The sequence below is a fragment of the Pagrus pagrus genome (assembly GCF_965226575.1).
Source record: "Pagrus pagrus genome assembly, chromosome: 1".
NCBI lineage: Eukaryota > Metazoa > Chordata > Actinopteri > Spariformes > Sparidae > Pagrus > Pagrus pagrus.
The window spans coordinates 28,699,634-28,724,517 of NC_140185.1; the positions used below are offsets into that span (position 1 = coordinate 28,699,634).

Here is a 24,884-nt window from a genome sequence, read left to right on the forward strand (position 1 = left end):
CAACTCTTGAAAAATACACCTCCAATCTAACTAACTCAACAGAAAGTGAAGGCTAAAGGGTAAAATAGGTACTTTGTGTTAAAACAACAGATAAATAAAAGACAGTTTACCAGTCAGAATGATCTAAATAAGAGAGAAATAATAATTACAGATGTCTAACCTGAATTTCCGCTATAATAGGTACAGTGAAGTAACCATTTTCAACTGTGAGGGGAGAAAAATCCAACTTTCTAGATACATTGAACGCATCTCCACCACCTTGGCATGCTGTTGCCAGGACAACAGGTAAACTCTGCCTGGAGCAAACATGGCGGAGCTGCTGAAACTAAAAAGTGAAGTTGAAGAGTTCAGTAAAGAATACGTCTACAGAAACAGGTATGTGTCATAAAGGTATACGAGTACTTTGTATTCACACATTCAGGACCGTTGTGGCTGTTGTGAGGCGGTTTGGCAGTCAAAGCCACATCGTTGACGTTACACAAATTAGCGTGCGTTAGCTAGCTAGCTTACGTTACTCAGGATGTCAACAAACGTCAGCGTCCTGCCTTGGCTAATGAGGATGATCTGTCTGTACTACGCGTTAGCTTTCACTGTTTTCACGCGGTTGCTCGTTACAAGTACGGCTGTGTTAATGTAGACAGTAGAGAGTTTTTCTTATGTTTTAGCAAAGATGATGATTTAGCCAACAATTTGGGTTTACCAGTCATTATAATGTAACTTGTATGAATTGGTTCTGGTGTCGTTACAAAGGGAGTGACATTTTGAAGCACCTGCTGAAGAGCAAATAACACATGGTACCCACAGCACTTGAAATGACAAATATCGGTATTGTTTGTATGGAATTTAACGGATGTTAAAATGTAACATCACAGTGAGATAATGTAGTTACCTGATATTTTCATGTGTCTGTGTGCTTTAGCCAAGCTGAGGAGAACAGGCAGAAAGAAAACCAGGCCGCCACCCAGATTCAGAGCTGGTTCAGGGCCTGCAAGGTGCGGGCTTACCTCAGGTATGTGTATGTGTTGTGAGTGTGTGTTGGTCCAATTTTAATTTGTAAACCAGAAAAATAGCTTTTCGGTACTCCTTTATATGCCATAGGCAAAAAAGAATACAAGCCTTAATATTTTATATACCAATTTGTGGCTTGTTTTTTTCCTTCAGGCATTGAAAAACATTCGACAGGACTCCAAGAGTTAATTTCAAGGGAAACCCTGATACTAGCTCACTCTCATAATTATCCCACTTCTAGAGCTTTGCAAATGGCCTGGAGGAATAAATGTGGCTTGCACTCTGTGCTCCTTTCACACATAGAAAAATGAATGTCTCTTTCTCTGTGCTTGTTCCTATACTGTGACCCCAGCACCATTCTGCAGGGTCAGCAGACAAACTTCCAGACAGTAGGTTAATTCAGATTACTTTAGTTAATTGATCAATGCGTTAAGTGGATAATTAGCAACAATTTTAGCTGCCTAAGTGCAACTCCGGGGTTGTGCTATCCCCACTATAAGCATTGATTTTCTGGGCATATGAATGGCCTTTTGGAAATTGATGGCCTCATTGGAGGCAGAGAATCGCAGTGGACTTGCATTTAGAGTATGTTTGAAGATGAATACAAATGTGTGCTGCCGACTAAAGGGGGTGGAAGGCTCATCAGACATGATCGAAAAGCCTGGAGGAGCAGAAGTGTTCTGTGTGTGTGTCTTTGTGAGAGTGTGTGTTTGTAAGTGTAATGTTTCCCTGACCTTTTAATTGAAGTCCTTTACATCCTAACATTTGTATGCAGTAAACAAAACCTCTCTTTTCTTTATGTTTTTCTTTAAAAAAAAAAGTGATCCCAGTTTATTAAAGGGATAGTGATTCGAGGAATTTTTTCTAATTTAGTTAAGCTTTTAGTATTTTTTGTGTCACTTGCTCATATTTCTAGGCTATTAAATTCTTTTGCTTTTCAGGTTTTATGGGGTTTTTTGTACTCAGTAGATCATTTCTGAAAATAAACAGACTACCACAATTAAAATGTCCTCCTTTCTGCGACTTTTTTCAGTGTTTTCCTTCATTGCAACTCCTGAAAAATACGCCTCCAATCCTCTCTCAAAATGACTTCTTTTACAGGCATCTGCACAAGAAGGCAATCATTATACAGACGATATGGCGGGGCTTCACAGCAAGGGCACGTTTCAGACAAATGGTGAAGGTAAGCTAGCGCCTGGAACGGCTATAGATATATTGATTATGTTATGATAGCATGCATTAGAATTCAATTGCCATATACCTAAGTCCCTGCGTCTGACCTTAAGAGATATAATTCACTCATTACACATTGGGAAATTAGCACTTAGGAAATATGATGCAATATGATAAGGAATTCCATCTATATCTCGACTCCTGGGATGTATATAGAAAGAGTGTGGAGAGGAATAGAGAGAAGGAAAGAGTAGAGGAGTTTGTGTGTGTAGTGTGTGTGTGTGCGCGTGTGCTTTAGTAGAACAAGCCCCATTTTCAGCATATTGCCTCCAACTGCTTCTTAATTGAACAGATTGTTGATACCGGATCCAATACCCAGCGCTCTCACGTATAATTTTCCCCTGGATTGAGTTTTGTAAACGTATCACAACAAGCTATTTATCATGCCTGTAAATTGACTGTTTGCTAAAGCATAACTGCCAGCCGCCGTTTGGGAGGCGTTCAAGAAATGGAAAGGGGGGTGGGGGGGGTGGTTGGCGTTGAGGGGTGTTGAAATAAACGATGAAGGATGTGTCACTACACACATATGGGCTAAAAAGAGGCTGTTTGGTCTCATTTGGAAACAGACGAGCGCTAATTTGAATCACTTAAAATTGCCACAGTGCACTATTTTGAATTAGCCAAGAGAGATTCTCTTCTTCCTCTCCTCTCTCCCTCTCTACCTCTCTCTCTGTCTGTCTTTTCCCCTCTCACTCTTGCAGACCTTATCATGTGTAATGTGACGTGCACAAAGCCTCATCTCAAAACATCAAGCTGAATTTACAACCCCCTTTCAAGTCTTTGTCTTGCCTCCCCTTCCTCTCCTCCCTCTCTTCCCTGTCATTATTAAAAAAGACGTGTTGAGATATGAATCCCTTTTATGGCCCGCTCTCCAGTTTGCTCCTGAAATGTGCCCCCAGTGGTCGGCCGACACGTTTGGTGCCGCGACGGCTCGTCGAGTGCGCCGCTGAATATTCTCTGGCCTTTTGTTTGTCACTTCTGGCAGAGCTGTCATTGATTATGAAATCCAGAGGAGAGCGTTTGGCCGTCATACATCTCCATTAGCTCGCTGCTTGACTACCATAGATTTTCTTGGCCCTTGTCTGCGTTGGTGTATTAAGAGAGTACCGTCCTCCCCTTGATACAAAGTCCTGCTAACTACACACACTCTCTCTCTCTCTCTCTCTCTCTCTCTCTTTCTTTCTCGTTCTTTCTCTCTCTCTTCCCTCTTGCTCCTCTTGTCTCTCTTGCTTGCACTCTCCCCTTTTCTGCCCCCTTCCCTCCTCCACCCCCCCTCTACAGTGGCCCTATCTGTGCTGCCTCTGTGCAATGTATTATGTATAAAGAGCTCTTTATCTTTGACGCCTGCTGTGGACAGATCAGAGGGCTGGGAGACAAGATGTAACGCCATCTTTTCCTTTGTGTTCACAGGCGGCATATTTTATCATGAAGATGAATTTCTACGAGGAGATGGCGGTCAGGGTAAATATCTCCACAGTGTCTTGTTTTAGCAAATGGAGTGTCGTGGTGGGGGGACACTCTGTTTCGCTGCGTGTGCCGCGAATGGGAGGCCCCATGAATAAGCAGCCTGTAAGCACTTCTGTGCAAAGAAATTGTCCATCATTGCAACTTGGGTTCTTTTTTTTTTGGTATCCCGTTTAAATGCAATAACTTGGTTTGATGCATCATTTAGGCCTATAAGAATCAGGTAAATTACACAAAATATATCATTGCAAATATGCTTTTTTTCTTTTTTTTAAATTACATAATTGTGTCTTGATACATTACACGTTAGTTGGTCCTATCTACTTTTCATATGAAAACTTAAACCTTATCTTATTTATGCACAGTGCTTGGTAAGAGGCCTCTTAATCAAAGTGTTTTCTGAATGCTTTATATGTTATCTCAGTATTTGGCTTGTATCTCAGTTTAACATTTATTTTATTTTATTTCATGAATTTTTTCCCTCAGTGCTCATACCCATCAAATGTCCCCTTAATCCCCTCAGCAGCTACTACTGTTCAACCCATAAATCATCACACCGTGGCTGTGATGGATGCTTTGGCACTTTTACACAAGGATATTGCGCAGAAACCTTATATTTTTACAATTCCATATAGCCTAATGTTTTGGCTAACAGTTTCATTCTGCCTGAGCCATTAAAAGGTTTTATAGGCCAACAAAAAAATCCACTAGTGTTTATTGAAGGAGGGTGTGTCGCTCTTCAGCGGGACAGAGAGGGTTGCAATATTTTCATATTGGTGCAAAAGCCTGGAAATTGGGGGCTTCAAGTTTTACACTTAATAGAAACCCAAACAAATAAAGCCGACCACCATGTCGTTTCAATAAATGTCACATAATAGGAGAGACATAGATCCAGGAGTAGTGTTTGACCCAGCTGTTTTAGGTCACTGGGCGAAAGGTTAGGGGTGATGTCACCATGTAGAGCAGAGCAGAAGCTTCTGAAGTTAGAGAAAAGGGACCTTTATTACCCATATAAAATAACCAGGGTTTCCTAAAGGAAGCAATAGGAATTTTAATAGAAAATGAAATATATGTGAAAAGACTCAGTGGTTAGGAATTCAAGGAGGTCCTGGGTTTGAACCCCACTAGGGCCAAATGAGGCTTTTCTGTGCTGAGTTATTTTATTCTTTGTGTTTGTCTGGGTTTTCTCTGGTTTCTCTCACCCCAAGAGACATTCATAAAGGTATTGGAAACACTCCTGCCACTGCCCTTGACCAAGCCTTTGGCCTCAAGAGTGGAGTTCGTCCCTGAGTGCTGCTCACTGCTCCATGGGGCAAATGCAGAGACAATTGGTGGATTTATCAAGTGTAACTACGAAAATTTGAAAATAGTTATAGATACCAGATGTAAAGGTTTAGTACCGGTATGTAAGGATTTCTTAACTTTCATATATCCTGCAAAATATTGGCAGGACTGTGAGCACTACACTATAATCTCAGAATGTCTTCTGATGCTTTGGCCTTGTTTGTTCATGTGTATGAAACTGAAATGGAGAGTAATCCATGTGCACAAATAAATGAGTGAAGGACATCTGTACTCACAGGCCATCGTTTACCAAAGAAATATTCAGTGTGTAGATAGAGAGAAAGAGGGAATGAGTAAAAGGGAGAAACAATCATCTCAGAGTCCCCTTGTGACACTTCCTTTGAATCAATTTTGATTCTTTTCTTTTTCTCTCCCCTCCTGTTGTCTTTATCATGGCGTGGTAGCTAACAGAGGATAATGTATTAGGGCCGTAATAGAAACCAGTGTTTACATGCCGCACCTCGGATTTGTATTAGATTCAACAGCATCGATTTCACTAGTCAACAAAGGTCAGCAAGAACTCGGGAGGCGGCAATTACTTTATTTAAAATTATCTATTGACTGGCAGATCAATGCTAATTCTCATTTTGCTCTTTGTTGTTTTTCCCCATCCTCCACTTCTCCTCTCCTCTCCTCTCCCCTCTTCTCATAGTGTGATTATTCTTTTACCTGCCATTGTTTTAATCTCCTAATTAGTCTGAAGGACATCCGCCCCCTTGCTTTAAAATGGTCCACTGGTGTGTGTGGGTGTGTGTGTGCTAGCTAATCTACAGCCTCCACAATCAATGTGGACTGATACAGGTAAATGTATGGAGCTGTGACAGCTGTCTGTACCCCCCTGGATTGTCCCTCCATCCCTACAGGGGATAAAACTGCATGTGTGGTCATACATGGTTTAAAGGGGTTTAAAATTAAGACCTGAAAAACGTTTGTCACCTTGACCTGCCATAAAAACGTTACCTTACTGTCTGTGAAGAGCAATCCTATTCAGTTTTAGTAATTAAAAAAAATTGCTCTGAGAAACATTAATTCCTTGATATCTTTAACAGTTAAGATTCAGAGTTGAAACATTTGTCAACTCTCAACATTTCCCCGTGTTGTTGGGAAAACTTCTGATGAAAACCTCTGTCATGATTTAATCCCTCACAGATCCAGCGTCGATGGAGAGGATTCTTTGTGAGGAAGTATGTTCATAATTTCTACGCACGCAAGCGCTATCTGGAGGGACTCAGGAGGAAAAATGAACTTGTCAGGTAAAAACAACCAAAAACAAATAGTGCTGTATACGAGGCTCAAGAGAGCGGACAATTGCCTACTCCTCATTCACATTAACTTTTTTTAATGGCAGCCCGTTTATATTATACTGACTTTCCTGTGTAATCTGCATCCAGGTCTGTTGTTTTTATATATTTTTTTTATTTATACAGTACAGTTAACAGTACTCATGACTCTAAGCAAGGTGTATCTTTTTGTAAAGGTGTTGTAGAATTTTGTTACATTTACTCTTTATGTGTTGTGGTAAAACATATTGTTGCCCAGGGACCACTACAGGACCGCGAAGGGAGTCAGATGGTACGCGTCGGTCAAGATGAATTGATTTGATTAGCGTAAAGGCAGTCGGTTAAAAGGTGCTCTTGTGTACCCATAACCTTAAAATGTGTGTGTGTGTGTGAGAGAGAGAGAGAGTGAGAAAGAAGAAGAGAGAGGGAGGGAGAGGTGTCGGTAAGATGTATACATGCGTTGCTGTTACCTCAGAGGAAGAGAATGAAACAGGCAGAGTGAGAAAGGAGAGAGAGAGAGAAAGAGAGAGAGAGAGAGAGAAGTCCTCTAAAGCGCTTGAGGCTAAGAGAGAGAGAGGGAGAGAAGTGAACGATGTGAAGAAATTAAAAATTAGCCTCTGATTTGAACCGCAGCTCGCGCATTAATAAAACATCCCGTGCTCCGGGGCTTACTGCTAGAGATACGCCATCTTTTATTTTTGACAAAAAAAACCCCATCACGTTTAGCTAATAGTCACATTTTTAATGTTGCTAATATATTTTACCGGAAAATATCTTTAGGCTTCTGCTAAAATTAAATGTAAATTTGTTAAAGTGCTCCTTGGATCACTGACTTCACCCCTCACTTCCCCACCAGCGCTCCACCTTTCCTCCACACTCCTTGCCCCTTTTAGAGGTAGGGGGAACCAGGCAGTTAAAGTCCATTAAGGGAGTGTTGCCTTTTCGAGTAACACACAAAGACATACGCACATAAACTAACACACACAACTTTGTCAAGTGTTCTGACGCTGACAGTGATTGAAGATATAGAGATAGAAAAAAGGTGGTTCTTCTGACTTTGCTTGTTGCAGGTGTCAAATGTATTATTGTGTGCATGTTTATCAGTTTCCACCTAAAATATCTTGTATTTTGTATTCAACTGAATATCCACCTTATTCCTAGCCCTCATGATACCTTGCACAAATTACGGGCACAACCTCCGGCGGTAATCCTTGTTCTTAGAGCGATTGGTAGGGCTTATCAATCATTCATGAAAATCTAGGTTTGCGACTTTATTGAGTAAATACTACTAACACTATAATTATTTCTTAGCCCACTTAACTTACGCTAGTTCCGCCGAGCACCAGAAGTATCCATACCCATAATAATTTCCCCAGACCTCCCAGGGTAACACGTAGATAGGTCGAAAGGGGTTTGCAAATCATTGTGTTCTGTTTTTATTTAGGTTTTACTCAGCATCCCAACATTTCAGGAATTGGGATTGTAAGTTTATCTTCTCCACAATGCCTCGTTTAAAAATGTAATACAAAGAGCAAAGTTAAATAAGATCAGAGAAATGTGGAAGTAAAGATTTTTTTAACATAAAGTATATTCAAGGAGCACAAAGATTTGATATTATTTTACTGTTTGGTCTTTTGGTCTGTTTCATTATCAACTGTGTGACATCCCAAGTCCACACACACATACACACACACACGCAAACACAGCCCCTCCTCCACAGTGGTTTGGGGTGTTGAGGTCACTTTCTCTCCAGTTAATCACATGTTTATTTAGTGCTGGCGGGGTCACGATCAATTAACGCCGTGCCGGCATTTATTTAAAATATCCTTTCTGTGTTAGCTGCTGAGCCCTCGGATCGCACGCTGCCTGATCACTCACCCCACAAAGGTCCGCTTTTTAATCCACCTGCTCCCTCCCTCTTGTAAGTCTGTCTGTCCGTCCAACCCGCTGCATAAATTATTCAAAGTTGGACTAATGGTCCCCATTTAGTGTGGGCTGATCGGCTGCGCATGGTAATGATATAGGAGTTATACATAGACTGCCGAACCTCTCTCTCTTCTCTCTGACTCTCTGTTTCAGTCCCCTCTTTCTCGCTCATGACAGATCTCCCCCGCACGAAACCATCTGTGTCATTTCATTAGGTACAGCATCCAGCTAATACACGCTACTTACACTACCCTCTTCTATCCTCTGCCCTCACTCCGCCTCCCTCCCTCAATCTCCTCTCTCTTTCTCCTTCTCTTTCTCAATCTATTTTGCTCTATATCTTTCTCTCCCTCTCTCTCAGCCGCCCGTTCACTGTGCTCCAGTGTCCATCCTCATTCATCCTTCCTCTCCTTCTGCATAGCCTAATGAAGTCAGGACCCCGGCGCAGTCCCCACTCTGCCACAGTTTTCCTTGATACCCCAACAATTTATCACTTTGTCAGGGAGACACTTAAAGTTCCTGGACTTTAATAAGGGCATGCGGTGGGACGATGGGGGCAATTAGGAAAGCAGAGCAAGCCCGCTTTGCATATTTACTAAATGTGCTGGTGTCATCGCCGCCGCCGCCGCCACCAACACGGCCTGTTGACTGCATGAATTATTCCTCTATCTGCAATAAACAGCTGGGTAATTATTACTGCCATAATCAGATAAATAATTCTCGCTGTGATGTTGCAACGACACGGCAAAATCTTTTAACTTATCCTAAAGAGAACAGGGGAGAATTTATGGGCTTGGTGTTGCTAGGCTGAGCAGCACTAGTTTTTTTTGCTATGCTGTCTCTCTTCTTCTCTCTACTTTTTCCCTGTCTCTCTTTACTGCTGCCTTCTTCAGTCCTCCCTCTCTTGTGTCCCTCTCAAGGACATTCATGAAAGGAGAGCTGCTATGGTGGAGAGAGTGCGGGCCTGCCTGTACGCCTGCCCTGCGATCAGTCTCCGCTTCTATGCGTCAGTCTTTCTTTTGCTGCTCTTTCATTCTGATCCAGTTTGGGTGGAGACAAGTTCACTCCTTCAGTCTGATTGGATTTGTATATTCTGTGTGTGCATGTGTGTGTGTTGGGGTGTAATCTGAGTGCTGTGCTCTCCCTGCCTCAACTTTTGCAAGTTAAGCAATGGAAGAAAGTATGTAAAATGTATAAAGTTGTCATTTTTTAATATTAGAAATATTTATTGGAGATCATTTCAAGACTATAGTGTTTGTTTGCGTGCACACCTTTTAGTGTTTAACTACTTTTAGTGAATTAGTTAATCAATCAGTCAGTCACTTAAATGGAAAGGCTGTGTTATGAGGGTGTTGAAGGCTCAATACATTGAGCCGGTCATTGTCTAAATCGACTAGCTGACTACCCCGTCCTTGCCAGCTATTGAATCATTTAATTGGAGCAATTAAATCAGCCAATCAGGTCAAGCCTCCATTAAATATTTAGAACTTGGCCAATTAGCTACTCTTGTGCTGGCCTGGACGACCACAGGTGTGGCCTGCCGTCCCATAATGCCTCACTCTCTGATATCCCATCAGCCCTTGTTGCACCTTGGTGAACTGGGGAGTAAATAATTGAGGAAGAAATGAGAAATTTAGCTGTACTATATTAGCCATTTAAATAAGTTCAGTCTAGGGTGAAAATGTCAGCCAGATTTTCAGTTATTTGAAAGCATGCTTGACTAGCTGTGTCACAGTTCAGCAGCCAGCAAAAAGTAATCTGTAATCCGAGTGACTGCTCTGCATTATATGGCACGCTAAGCACATTATAAGCATCCAATAATTATTATAATGGAGTATGCTAGTGACAATTATATAGCATGAAACTATACAACATATGAATGACATGACAGTATATGGTTGATAGCAAGTAAAATCTTGAATGGAAAAGTTACAGCCTTAAGTGTCACTCACTTTACAGTATGTGCCACAAGGAGATGCTGCAAATATTTTTTTCCCTATACATTTTTTTTTTATTTACAGAAATCAACCAAGATGATTCCACACAAGCTGGTGTTTTACCACACTCTTTCTTCTTTCTTTCTTTCTTTCTTTCTTTCTTTCACTTTCACTCTGTCAAACACACACACACGCACACACACGGTGCACGTGCTGCGTGCCGAACAGGGCTAATGAGGGTTGTATGTTGTGGCGGCTGGTTGGGTCGACACAGATCGAGGTGCCTTCAGCCGTTACAAATCTGTTTGGCTTTTGTCCACTACACAGCAATTAATAACACTGGGGCTGGGGGCAGGGAAGCAAAGGTCACCCATTCAGCCTGACACACACACACACACATGCGTGCGCGCACACACAAACACATACACACACAAAAAAACACATATGGACACACACACAAGCAAAACTCTGTGAACACATAGTATGAACACTGATAGACACTCGCAGCTCAGACACACACAGACATATGAGAACAGGTCCTGACCCCTGAAAACATTGGCAGTCAGTTTTATTAATGCATGAACGAACAGTTATACACACACATACTGTAAACACACACATGCACCGATTGGTTTGTGAACCAAACTGTCCCACAATAAACCAAAACTTTATATTTCACATTAATAAGTAATATCCCTGTTAGCCAGGTGGACAAATAGGGGCCAAGCAACCTCTATATCCTCTCTCACACGCACACACACATGTGCGCACACACACATGCGCGCACACACACAAGCACATATAGACATATAGCCACACATCCATACACAAAGTCTTAAATTACTGTGCTTTATATTACATAAATACACACAAACACATTTAGACTTGCTCTCATTCTTACCACACACACACACAAGCGCACACACATACACACACACACACACACACTCACTCACTCACACACACACAATGCTCTGCATATTTCATTTATTTTGTAATTTAATCTGGTGCTGAGGAAGGAATGAGAATGCAAAGGCAACGGAGACGGTGTTGTGATTTCTTTTTAAATGTCAGTAGCTGCAGAATGTGTTAACCTCACATTACAGACACACTATGAATATTCTGATTCCTCTGTGGAAGCTTGTAATTGAAAACAGAAGCTGGGTAGCGAGAGAGGCAGTAGAGGAGGACAGGAAAAGAGAAAAGAAATAAAGGATTGTCGATGAGCTACAGCTTCGCGCTAAGCTCTGAGTGTGTGCGCGTTTCCACATTATCATGGCATGTGTGTTTTAGTAATTGTTTCCAATTCCGTTTTTAAGTTATTACCCCCTTGTAACAATAAGGCTGTGTGATTGCAGAATGAAATTGCTGTGTATGGGCTTTTAATGCATCCCATTTAGCCAGCTTCGCTTAACAGATGTCACAGACAGACCTGTCCTGGCTGCGGTGATGAAATATATCCATCATCCTCCCACTTATAGCCGCTTGCGCTCTCACTTTGCTTTTTTCTGTCCAAGCACACTCATTCTGTTTTTTTTTCTCCCACAGCTCCTCTGTCTTTCCATGTCTGTCCCAGTCTCTCTCTTATCATTAGGCTTTTTTTTTTTTTTTATCCATCTGAAGGACACTTCAGGGAACAGCCAGCCTTTACGACAGAGGACTGTGCTCCAAATAACCACTAACATTTGTACAAATGTAGTTACATGAAGTTTACAAGTCTTTTCTTTATTACGTGTTAAGCTATAATGTTAGCTGAATCTCTGGACAATGTGTAACCTAACATGGTCTGGAAAAGCTGTCATCAAGTCATTAGTCTCGTATGACTGTTATAGAAAGTAATAGAGTTAAATTATATATGTAGGAGCAGTATCCAGTCAGTCAATGTCATTGAGCAAAGGTACATGAGCGAAAGAGTATGATGAACTATTGCACCTGTATGATGTAGATTGATTTGACTACTTAAGCAATGAAATGGCATCGTAGGAAATGGCAAATAAATTAATTTTTCATCATAGTATTTTATTCATTGCACAGTGTATATTCATTATATTTATAAACTGACTGTGATCCCTTTCAAATACACATCACGGAAATTCATTAAATGAAAGTTTGAAATTTCAATCATGAAAATAATTGTGCACTGCAGGAGGGAGCTGGATGAACTCGAGGAACTCCAGAAGAGAGAGAGAGACTGTCTGGAGATGGTGAAAAAGCAGACAGCCAGAGTCCACCAAGCTCACCGCTTACACCACCTCCTCAGTACAAAGCAGGTTGGTCTACAGGAACATAACATACACACAGTCTCGCACCATTTGACATAGAAATGACTCCAATTAGACCAATATAACTCTGAGTATGATATTAGATTGTGTTTCCTACATAAAAACATTCTGCTTATATCACACTAGGCACGTAAACAAGCAAACCTCAAGCTACAGTATAACAAAAATCAGTGCCATTACAGTAGCATTCACGATCCAGTGAAAAGCAGTAACAGCAGTGATAGCAGAGGGATGAATGTGGTTTGTAATGTGAAGGAACGGGTAATGGGTGATACTGGGAGATCAGCTCATGATTCTTTAATCTCTGTGGTGCAAATATCGTACTTCTGCTTGAGCCTATGTCTAAATAGTTATTATCATATAATTACAAAATATCTGTATTTGTTTAATTTTGTTCTTTAGTGTCACTTTAAAGTAGTCATGTTAAATAATGTCAGGGAATTATTTAATCTTTGGTTGATCATTGCTCTTCATTAAAGCTCTGGGTCTCCAAATGTAACTCTATACATCTTTTTAATCCAGAATGATGTCCAACTTCATAAAAATATATTTTATTTGCTCAAACTTAAGATTCAACAATGTAAATAGCACAAGAGAAGTGTTGTGTCTTATTGATTTTAACCAAAATGCGTAAGGTAAAAGAACAATTTTGATTTATGGATGTTTATGAAAGAAAAGTTTGAAAAGAGCAGAGTTTATGATCAATATCTACAATAGGTTTTTATAATACTCATATAATAATATAGGTATAATAAGTACTTTGAAACATAACAAGATTGGATCAGTGCATAGACTTATGTAGTCACCCATACCAATTCAGCATTTAAGCTGTATCTGAGGCATTTTCGATACTGGTATCAGTATTGTTATCAATAAACTCCAATGTGAAGCCACATCAGATAACACAATGTTTAACCATTTACACTTCTAGCAAATTTGTCATCGTCTAGTGTCTGTCTGAACTGTACATCCTATACAGGATAAAATACAGGAAACATCACCGATTCACTAGAAACTTTGCACTAGGGAAGTTAGCACACACATTACCCACACACCCGCACAGCTAAAGATGCAGCGACCCACAGAGACAATGAGAGTTTCAGACAGGGAGTTCCTCCAGAAACAGGCTGCAGAGACACGAGAGGGAAGATCTTACTTTCTTTTCTTCCCTCGTTAACACAGGTCGGGTGTGTGGAGCTGAGATGTGTGTGTGTGTGTGTGTGTGTGTGTGTGTGTGTGTGTGTGTGCGCACCTTAGTAAGTACGTGTCCTCATGGCTCTTCTGATGTGCTGAGTGGAGTATTTTAGTGCTTCCCTTGGCACAGGTGTGCACGTATTTGTGTGTGTGTGGCATCTACGTATCTTTGTGACTCCCCACTGGGATCATAATGAAGACAAAGCACAGTGGTCACTGTTGATTCAGCACCACTACTCCTCTCTCTCCCCCTCTCTCTGTCTCTCTGTCCCTCTCTCTCTCTCTCTCTCTCTCTCTCTCTCTCTCTCCCTCTCGAGCCCGCTCCTTCATGCTTGTACGACCAGCATTGTCATCATCTGGCTTACTACCTACTTCCTGCAGGTATCTTGTGTTCGCCAAAGATGCCCACATTCACCCAACTTCCAAATATTTTATTGTGAAGGCGACGTGGGGTGGAGTGCTGTCGAGTTTGTATTTTGTCAGATCATGTTTGACTCTTCAGATGCTTTGGATTGGCTGTGTACCCATATTCTTGTTGTTTTTATTATTTTATGTATAACTATAATGCATATTTTATGAATAAGCAAGAAGCAAAGAAAGCAAGAGGAAAAGTTTGCGTGCTCTTCCCCGCCCTCTGTCCATCTCCTTCTCTCTATATATCTCTCTCTCTCTTTCTCTGCATATGGCAGGGGACTCTTTCCCTTCGTAGCTCTGACCTTGTCAGCAGTGAATAGATGGCTCTCCCACACAGTTCATCCTTCCTCACTTCTCGGACCCCAGCCCACACACATACACACACACACACTCACACACATACTCACACACACACAGCTTACCAAAAGGCCCCAAGTCCCTGTGACAGAGACAGAGATGGTGTGTTCCTAGGGTCAACATCATTGCTCTTCCCGTAGCTAGGTTGGTACTTTTGGGCTTGTATGTGAGTGTGTGTGTATGTGTGTGTCTTTAGGAGTGTTGAGGATTACGCTTGTCTGTGTGTGTTTGTGTGTCCCCAGCCTTCTGTCCCTTCCGGTTTGAGTTAGGTTGGTACGCTCATCCCTGATGCATTTTATAGACTGATACTGAACACCGAAGAAATGTCACTAGATCCACAGAAAATGATGATAGTGAGGAATTTGGGATAGTTTTAGTTTATAGTTATGGGATAGAGTATGAGAAACTTCATGAGATGTTGCTTAGTGGACTATTGTATAAACAATTTTGAGCGTACATTTTATTCAGTCAACAAACTATGTTGTAATTTTTTAAAAATTATAGTCAGGTAAATCTAGTATAAAAATCTTTCTTCTTTGCCATTTTGTTGTGATATTTTTTAAGAACTGGGACCTTTTATTAGGTCCTGCACTCCTCCTACGGATGTATTACTGCACTACATTCGTAGGAGGAGTACAGCACCCAAAATGTTCTTTCAAGGACATAATATGTCCCCTTTTTGAGTTAAAGTTAAGTTGATGCTTGAGTAAACAATGAGTTAGAAGTTATTTTAGAAGACAAAGAGGTAAATACCATTGATAGTGGGATGTACCTATTTGTTTTTAATTATATATTAAAAACCATTGTCTGTTAGCAATGTTTATTTCATTTACTGCTGTGATGTTGTTTTGCATTAGTCCTATTTGGGTAAACATGCCCACGATAATGATGCAACTACAAATATCGAACGAACAGCAGTGGTCTGGCCACTTACATGATTACATACACTGAGAACTTATAATAATTGAATTCTTGGTGGTGTATGATGCCTGAGGTCCCTCTCTTTTTTAACTTTCCGCAAGTAGCTGTGGAAGTTAGAATTGGAAAGAAACCCCCATTAATCTAAACCAGTTGTAACTCTGGCTTAATCACATTAAAAATGTATTTTTATGTATGTGTGTGCCTCTGCTAACTAGAATCATGAAAACTGCTCCAGTTTTAAGAGGTAGTTGACCCATTTTGACCCAACAAAAGGCAATGCATTAGCACCACTGTCAACATTTGTGCTGCAACAAAAAACTGCATCAAGATAGACTCATCAGTTAAATATCTGCCGTTACCCACTCGTGTCTCCAACCCATGTCTACAGATATCAGGGTCAGCGAAGTTGAATTAATTTCTCTCTATTCGTTCTGAATCACTTGACATTTACATCAAAAGTACTCATGCTCTAATAATGAAACATTTACTAATTAACCACTCTGTTAATATGTTATTTTAAAAAGAGTGAGGTTTGGGTCGATATAGTTGGAGCAATTTCCCACTTATGCCCTTTCTCTCTCCTCTCTCTCCGTTGTCCCAGTCTTTTAGAGTGGCCTAAATAGCAAGCGGTGTTATTAGCATATAGAGTAGATACAGAGTCCTCCAACTCAAAGCTTTGGTCTGGTAATTAACACACAGGCAAAAGGATCACTGTGATTTGAATAATTATTACTGAGGCCGTCTGTGGCAAATCTCTACCCCACTTCAGAACAGGGGAGGCAAAGTTTTGTATGTGTGTATGTGTGTATTTGTGCATGTGTTTTAGTGAGCAACAAGATTCAAGTCATGTATAATGCCACATTTAAGACAGATACAGCGAGGTTGTCCCTGTAGTCTTTTAAGTTATTTTTTTATTTTTTGTTATGCCAATGCGTCCATCCCTCCGTCTGTCCATCCATCCAAAACTTTTAAAGTTTTTAACAAAACTGATGTTTCACATTACATCATTGCTTCATTAGTTTAATTTTAAGCTGTCCCAGGAGATGGTTGTTCTATTATTTGATGGTCCTCCCTGATAAACAAAACTTCTTTTTGGTTTTTCCTACTCCAAATTGATTTTAATACATTATAATGTTTGGGGAGTAAAACACTCAGGACATCCTGGTCCCTTCATTATAGTCTAACGAACAATCCATCTGCATCATCCTTGGTTTAAATCCTGTTGGGCACCTGTCTTACATCCTCTCAACCCTCTCTGTCTCTGACCTGATATCTTCATTTGCTCTACACTAATATTAAAAAAGAAAAAACTTTGAGCGTTGAATACGAGTAATATCCTCATAGTAAATCAGGAATGCACACTTGCATCTAACAATATCACATTGCTCATAGTGATACTGTCTCTATCATTTTCTCTATAATAGAGTTAACCTCTCTCTCTCTCTCTCTCTCTCTCTTTTTCATCAGTGCCCAGGGGTTTTCAACTCTCCCTTCAGGCCAGCCCCCCACGAGATGGAACAACTGCTGAGGCAGGTCAAGTACCAGGCCCCCTCCAGGGGCAGGCCTTGTCTCTTGGGCATGCCTGGCCCAGCAGCCCCCAGTTTCCCTGGGACTCCCGGATCCCCATGGAGCAAAACCACTAGAACATGGTGCTCCTCCAGGCCCATACTACCCCCCATTGCCAGCAAGACACAACAGGTGAGATGGTAAAAGCTGAGACCATGACAGACATTGGAGACAGAAAAATGGAGCACAACAATATATTGGAGAATATAGAAGAGACACAGATTATTAAGAGGAAGAATGAGAAAAATAAAGCATTAAAAAAAGGTGAGAGCGAGTGTTTTATAAGTATCCTACTAATTATAAGAGCCCCCAACACCCCTTCCTTGTCTCATTGGAGATGGTTCTTGATGAAAGCAAAGAGCCTTTAAAATTCCTTTTAAAGAAGAATGACATCATTAAAACATGGCAGACAGCTCTCATGGGGGCTACTGCACAGAGCCGCTTAGTGTCTGTCTTTCAGTGAATATATGTCTGACTGTGTGGCTACGTGCTACTATCAAATGTTTCTGTACCTCGTTAATTCAATGTCGCTTGTTTAACCAATATATCTGTGCTGTGACAGGCAGGCAAGGATTTATTTGTAAATTTACTTTGATATAGAATATATGACATATTCTGTCTTCTACATTGCCAAACTTTGAACTCTAGTTTGATATTTCTGGTCCTGAAGATTCAGTGTGTTATATAATATATTTTTTAAACATAATGGGTCAGTGGAAGATAGTACCCAAAATATGCATCTGTCATTTTTGAAAAAGACGAACATGGAAGCACACAATCTTGACATATTATCAGGTTATCAAGTTAAAGCCAAGTTATCAAGCAACTCTAAAATAGAACTGAGTCATAATTAAAATAATTTGTAACAGCAGTGTTTTCCAATAATGACCAGTCAAAATGTCACCTATAAACGGAGCTTTAAAGCAATACAACAGTTGAACTTTTCAGCTGCTATCGATTGAGAATGTATCTCACTACAGTTTATCTTTTTGTGCACATGTCTATGTACACATGTGATTGTGTGTATTGCTGATGATTTGATGAGGAGCCGTTTCACCATTTGTGTTATTTACGCTCTGTAGCTCTTTATGGCAAAGTGCTTTCCCTATTATTAGTTTCTAGTAATGTCTAACATAAGTGAGCAGAAATGAGGCGTGGATCCGTCTCATTTTATTAGCTGCACTTCTCACACACACACACACACACACACACACACACACACACACACACACACACACACACACACACACACACACACACACTCTCGCGCACGCACACAGACATGCATCCGGCTGGCTGTAGTTAAGGTGAGTTCATTTATGGTGTCAGGACAGTCTCCTGGTGCTGACATAAAGAAGAACACGTTATTTATCCATATTTATACACGTCTGTCTTTCTCTGTTTCTGCCTCCTTGTGTTTATCTGTTTGGTGGGTGTGTACGTGTGTGTGTGTGTGATTAGTGCAGGAAGTCCCCCTTTCTTTCTTTTGCACTCACGCCTACACCCCACACCCCCTCCCTCCCTGGTGTGATAACTATCTAGTGGTGATGGATAAGGTTGAGGTGCTGGCTGTGGAAGTGGTCAGGCCAGGCCACCGATCCCGTGGTGATAGGAGCAAGGACAGGGTCCCCGTTCCTCCCTCTATCTCTCCCCTCTCATCCTCCCTCCTTTTTTTTAACGCCAAACAACAACTGAAGGTCACCTCAAACAAAGCAACAACATTTAAGTTAATCTGCGCTGCACAAAGTTTAGAGGCTACCCTCAGTAAAGAGCAATTACATACAGTTTCATGCTATATCTTGTAGCTTTATATGTTTAGTATTTGTAACGGACAGGTTTTTTTAATTCTGCATCTAAATCAAAAAAACTAGAATAAATAAACAACAAGTGTTGAGATTTAAAAAATGAAATTTCTGTATCACTAATAAATGCACCATCCTCCTACGACTTATTAGAAAAATACTGCTTGTGCGTTTCGAAATGTCAAAAGCTGACCTGTAAAATAAACACAATTGTGTCTAAATGTATCCAATGCCTTTTGTGTGACAGGCATGATGCAGTCTCCGGGGGAGGTAAGGGGGGAAGTGAAGTTAGACAGGCAACAGCATGAAAACTTATTGCTAAAAGCAAATTTTCTTTGTCTTCACAACTTTGATATGTCAGTAGACACCAGAACCCCATCACTCCAGGGTAGGAGCCACAATGTCAAGAAGATGTACAAGGAATAAAATTGACGGACAGCTGTTTTAAGTTTATATGACTTGTTTGTGAGATCTGGCTCCAAAAAACAGTTGGATGAATAAAGCTGGAGAGAAAAAAGGGCATTTTATGCAACTTCAAGCACTTTAAGACGAAATTAAAGATAACAATGGTACTCCTTTGTCCTGTTATTTTTTTCTTAATACACAAATTCCTAGATAAGTTTAAAACCAAAAATGAAGTAGTCAGTGTTGTCTGAGATATGTTATGTCTCGGTTCTATAGACCTTCAGTCTTATCAGAAACTGCTAAAATCAGTAAATAAGAAACTGTTCATTGTTGTTGTGTGTTGCCTTGAAAAAATCGTTTTCTTTTCTTCTTTGTCCTCTAATAGTGTTTCCTTTGTCCTGTGATATTGGTTTACGACATTGATGACAAAGTCAGATTTCGCTTGCAGTGAAATTTACTTTTGTTTTATTAAGGTGTTTTCTTCGAAGGTCTCAATGCTGTGATGATGTTGCCTCCGCACATGAAACAAATCCCAAAGAAATTAAAGATAAAATGAAACCAGTAAATGCAGAAAAATGCAAATAAGGGATATTATCATTGAGAGTAGGGGAAGATAAAGCCTTTTTAAACCACAAGTGTCTCTGAGGTTAATCAGACAATATACTAAATGTGCAGTGGAGTAAGTGTGTGTTTTCATTCTGTTGCTCCTCTTCCATCTCTCCGTCCCTCACTTTTACTCAGGCATGCTTGGTTTTACTCCTCCCTCCTCTTTTTTCTCTCTCTCTGCCTCTCTCTCGGTCTCTGTGTCACAGGAGGAGAGATGAAGAGGATTGGCCTCTGGTTTTAGCAGTAAGCCATCACTACCTGTGGGAGAGGGATCAGAGAAAGAAAGAGGCGGGGGTCTGAAACAGAAAGATACAGTGATCATTATCTGTGTCTGGTGCGTGTGTGTCTGTGTGTGTGGTGGCGGTTGTGGTTATTCCAGGGTCTGTTCATAGAGCCAGGGGAAGTGTGGGAGCAGCACGTGCATTGTCCTGACCTGACGTTGTGTCTGCAGACCTCTCACACACTCCTGGAGGAGGCCCAGAATCAGTTACGACAACACAAGTCCGCAAGGCTGTACAGGGAGACACTGTGAGAATAATACGCAAAACACACCCACACGCATAAAGGTTACACATAGGTTTTCCCTAATTATGTCATTTTTTCTGTCATATACACCAAGGAATACATGCTTGTGAACACATACTTGAGTGAACACACGTATATTGTATGCACTCAACACAGTCACAAGCAGATTCATGCAACATTAAGTAGCAAATGGACACATCCTTATTATGAAAACTAATGGGTGTATCCCAGGAGACTATTTGAAGACTGCTTCAGACCGGCGTTTATTATAAACAGTCTCTCCCTGCTTTATTTCAAGGCTTGTATTAGTTTTAATTAGGAATCGTGCATGTGTATGTGTACGTGTCTTTGCTAAAACACTTGACTATAACCTCATTACCACTCACGGGCTAATCTACTTAGTTGTGTGAGTGTGTTTGAAGTACTGTTATTAACCCTCTGTTTGATCTGTCTCACACAATAATTTCCCCGACTACAGTAGAAGACCACCCAATTTTCTTTCCCTTTCCTTCTCCATTCTTTTGTCTCACTGCAATCAAATGACCAACATTTATTTTTTTAACAACTTGCAAATGTGTTAGACTAACCTGAGCTCAACTACAAGCTTTATGACACATAACCTATTGTTGTTGTTTCAGAGGAACAGGAAGTATGCTCCAACATCTGAGCCACAGCAGCAATTCTTTTGCTCAGCCAGCCTTCGCCAAGAGCTTCAGACAGTAGATTACCTCCAAGAAGAGGTAGGTCAAAACTAGCAACACAAATTTTATTATCATTATTTTACATTTATGCACTATGCACCAAAGTCATTGTTGGATACCACACATCCACCCAGCCATCGGGCTAGCCATGCTTCCTTTTCTGGCCTCCACACTCACAGAATCCATTAAGGAGAAAAACCCACACTTAAATCACATTCACATACAAACCTTGTGTGTTACACAGGATAATGAAGATGTTGTAAACCTCAATCAGATGTGTTGTTCACCAAAGACTTAGTGCAGCAAGCACACAATTATACAAGACCATGTATTTATTTATTTTTTTATTGATATTTTGACAGACATGTAGAATCATCATGCAGTTTAATTTTCTACCAATATTACACTGTCTGCTTTTTTCCCCTTTTGTTAACCAAACAGAACAACAGGAAACACCTACATTAAAATAGACAACAGTCTGGTGATAACCTCACACAACCAGCCATCATTCAGGTCCTTGACTAATATATCAACCACATCGATTTGTACAAGTACTGAACATAGATGATGAACAACGACTTCCAAACAATCAAAATACAGTACATGAGAAGTTAGGATATAGTACAAAGAGAACCCACACTGTCATGGGGAAAGGGAAAGAACATCTAGTCTCTGCTATAGGTTTAAAGTAATCCTGTAATAATTGTATAGTGATCATACAGTTCTTTTATAAACCCGTGGTCAACCTATATGATCAAAGTCAGTCAATGTCAAACTAATGTTTAACTCGGGTCTAGAGCTTGGACTTGAACGCAGGTCAGACGATGCTTGTCAACCTCTACAGACTGATGGCAGGCACAGGTTTATCCAAGGGTGGCCTGGGTTTCGGCATGAGAGGTATTATTCTCCTCTAAAAGAAAGGAGGAAAAACAGAGAAGCGGTGCAGCCTAACCCTTTCAACTTGAGTTGCGCAAATTTGTCAAAAGTGACAGCAATTTAATAAATCGCCGCTCTCCATCACACGCATATGCACACCCACCCACACACATGCACACAATTCCCAGTTATGCCCTCCACTGCCCCCTCTCCATGTATACGTAAATGAGGTGCATGCATGGGTGTGTGAGTGTGTGTGAGTGTGAGTCTGTTAGAGAGAGAAGTGTGTGTGCGTGGGCCCTGCGGTCTGGTCCAGGCATTAGGTAATTGACTGTGTCTTTGCTCAAGGCCTTTCATGGATCACCGTCCTTTATTAGCTCACTTCCCAGCACACACACACACGCACGCACGCACACACACACACACAAAGTTCCCAGCAGCTCCACCCCAACCTCTTACCCCCCACCACCAGCACCCAGACCCAATTGCCTGGAAACGAGAAGTGAAACAAGAGAGAGAGAGGAGCAAGGGAAGGAGAGAGCAGCGACAGGGGAATGAACTAACACGGCCTCAGGAAGTGGAGATAAATAAGTATGGGGAGTGAGTGGGCGGGTGAATGGGGTCTCCTGCAGCTGACAGCAGGGGCTGGGGGAGCGGGATCAGATTTGCTTGGCGCATCAACGCATGCTTTATTCGTAGAATACTGTGTTGATGGAAAGCTTGTAGGGTCTTTGAGCATTTGTGGCAAATGAAGGTTTTCACTGACGCTGCTAAATATAACAATTAGGGATAATTTAGCTCACCACTCAAATTAGAAACCCTACACACAGACAGACAGATGTTTGCTAAAGCCGACGCAGGCCGTAAGTCAAGGCATGAGCCATCACTGAATCCAATTTGCAACAAATAACAAAAAACTGGTTTGTGGCTAGACAGTACAACGGTGTATTCAGGGTTTCACAGAATGATCGAGCAGTCGACTATCAAAACCGCTGGTCCACATAGCTGTAGAACAACCGTTCATCTGAGATTTTAGCAATAAGTGACATCATAATGCAACAGAAGGTTGACATAACTTCAGTTGTTGTTGAACATATTTGTTGAAACGATCATTTTTTATGGCATGACATGAAGGTATTTAGAGAGGGAAAGACTACAGTTATCCCTGCAAGAAAGCCGTCGCATCGTTACTGCAGAAAAAAAACAGCGTCTTCAGCTCAGACCAGCTTGCTGCAATCCATCACAAGTCGGAGGTCGATATTTTTGAGTCGGTATTCCCAAATCCCAAACTAAATGTGTCAAAGGGTATTTTCTCGGGAAAACATGGACATCTGCAGCAAACTGATGTTGGTATGGCAAGTCTGTGAACAAAGCCAGGCTTCGTGGATTTTGCCCAATGTTCAGACTTGGAATTCTGACTTGGATGACTGTTCCATTGGATGCGATGGATTGCAGCATTAATCCAGTCAGATCGTGGCTCATTTGCAAAAAACCCAAAGAGCAAATCGAGAACTGTTGTATTTCACCTATCCCTAGGTTGGTCCCACCTACATCAGTTAATCCTTTCCTGGTAGAGAAAAAAATATGATAACTGTCCTGTGAGTAACTGACTGTTCGTCTACGTTATGGGATTAGTCACTGACTAAAATACAGCTGCAGTGATGTCATCATGTCACCCCTCCATTGCTCATGGTGTGTGCTTGTTGGTAGTCTCTGAGATACAAATAATATTGCTTGAAACCAAGTGTAAACCTCAAAAATGCAGTCATTGGTAAACTGTTTACGAGCGGAACAAATCAAATGAGAAGCAGGGTAATTTTCTCATAAACTTACACACAATCAGACTTCATTTTGAAACCAGTAAAGTCGGCCCCTGCTGGTCATTTAAAAGAATGCAGGTCTAAGGCACTCAGACCAGAAAGCTCAGTCCATATTTTATACAGTCAGTGCTCAAAATATTCCTCTACCTCAACACTAGTGGTCTAAAAGTGTAACCCTGCATCAATAGGTTATGTGAGTATATAAATGTTTGTCTGTGTGTGTGTTTGCAGTCTGCACATATATAGATATTCCCTATCATCTAACTGTCTCTCTGATGGAAGCTGCAAAATGAAAGCTTTCAAATTGCTACTTGCCGAAACAATATCGAACACATACACACTAGCACATTCACACATGCATGCGTGCATAGAGACACACTCACACCATTCAGACAGTCGTTTGTTTTGGCCAAACTTGACCTCCCTTTTGACCTCCCTCTGACCTCCCTTTGACCTCCCTCTGTGATAACATTGCTGCTGTGTAGGATGTTGTTGAAGAAGATGATGAAGATAGCGGCGCCTGCTCTCAGCCCAGTCGTGTCATACCGCTGTCACTCAGAGCTCATCAGATCTCAGATTTTCCCCCCTTTCGTCTCTCTGTCTGATGCTCCATCTTTCTGCATCCCTCTCTACCTCTGTTTACTCTCTCTCTCTTCTCTCGCTCTGTGGTAATTAGTGCATTAGTCCTATCGTTGGCATCACCCCCAGCTACAGCAGCAGCCAGCAGAGCTTCTTGTCACAGCTCAGAGGGCCAATGGAGTGGACAGCTCAACCCTGGTACTCATCATCTTCATACCGTGCCCAGCCAGCCTCCCCCCAGCCACATTATCTAGCTATGTTATCCAGCCATGCTCCTAATTATTTTCCAACCCCAGCCACAGCCCTCTCACCCAGCCTCTGCCACATTACCTAGCCCTGCTTGTAATCATCACTCTAAGCCTTGCTTCAGCCCTCTACACAGCCTGAAGCCTCATCATTAACATAGCCCAGTTTTTTTTGTAGTTCCCAAACACTGCTCTCTGGCTTGACCATCACAGCTCTTGGCAGTACAGCACACAGCATCCCCAGTCCAAACCAAACTCTCGAAATAGCCCCTGACTCCTGGAACTTTATTTACCTTCTACATCTGTGTCACAGTGAGAAACTCTATCAATGTAAATGTAGCCTTGCTTGTCAGGACACACATACATCCTCGCATAATCACATAGATGCTAGTGTCCACC

General features: G+C 41.2%; 1 protein-coding gene across 3 annotated transcripts in view; it reads left to right on the forward strand.

Annotated features, from left to right (window-relative positions):
• The first annotated feature begins 265 nt into the window (after positions 1–265).
• Positions 266–24,884, forward strand: part of spata17 (spermatogenesis associated 17) — a 35,178-nt gene continuing 10,559 nt past the window's right edge. Inside the window, exons 1-9 of one of the 3 annotated variants that reach the window (XM_084358986.1) lie at positions 266–375; positions 920–1,009; positions 2,110–2,191; positions 3,652–3,702; positions 6,199–6,302; positions 12,339–12,462; positions 16,828–17,058; positions 20,119–20,267; positions 20,903–21,004. In XM_084358986.1, coding sequence (XP_084215112.1) covers positions 308–375; positions 920–1,009; positions 2,110–2,191; positions 3,652–3,702; positions 6,199–6,302; positions 12,339–12,462; positions 16,828–17,058; positions 20,119–20,267; positions 20,903–20,987 — 984 coding nt within the window. In that variant the 5' untranslated portion in view covers positions 266–307 and the 3' untranslated portion in view covers positions 20,988–21,004. Of the gene's footprint in view, positions 376–919; positions 1,010–2,109; positions 2,192–3,651; positions 3,703–6,198; positions 6,303–12,338; positions 12,463–16,827; positions 17,059–18,387; positions 19,301–20,118; positions 20,268–20,902; positions 21,005–24,884 lie in introns of those variants that run through there. The other 2 variants (XM_084358987.1, XM_084358988.1) reach the window with 2 other exon arrangements.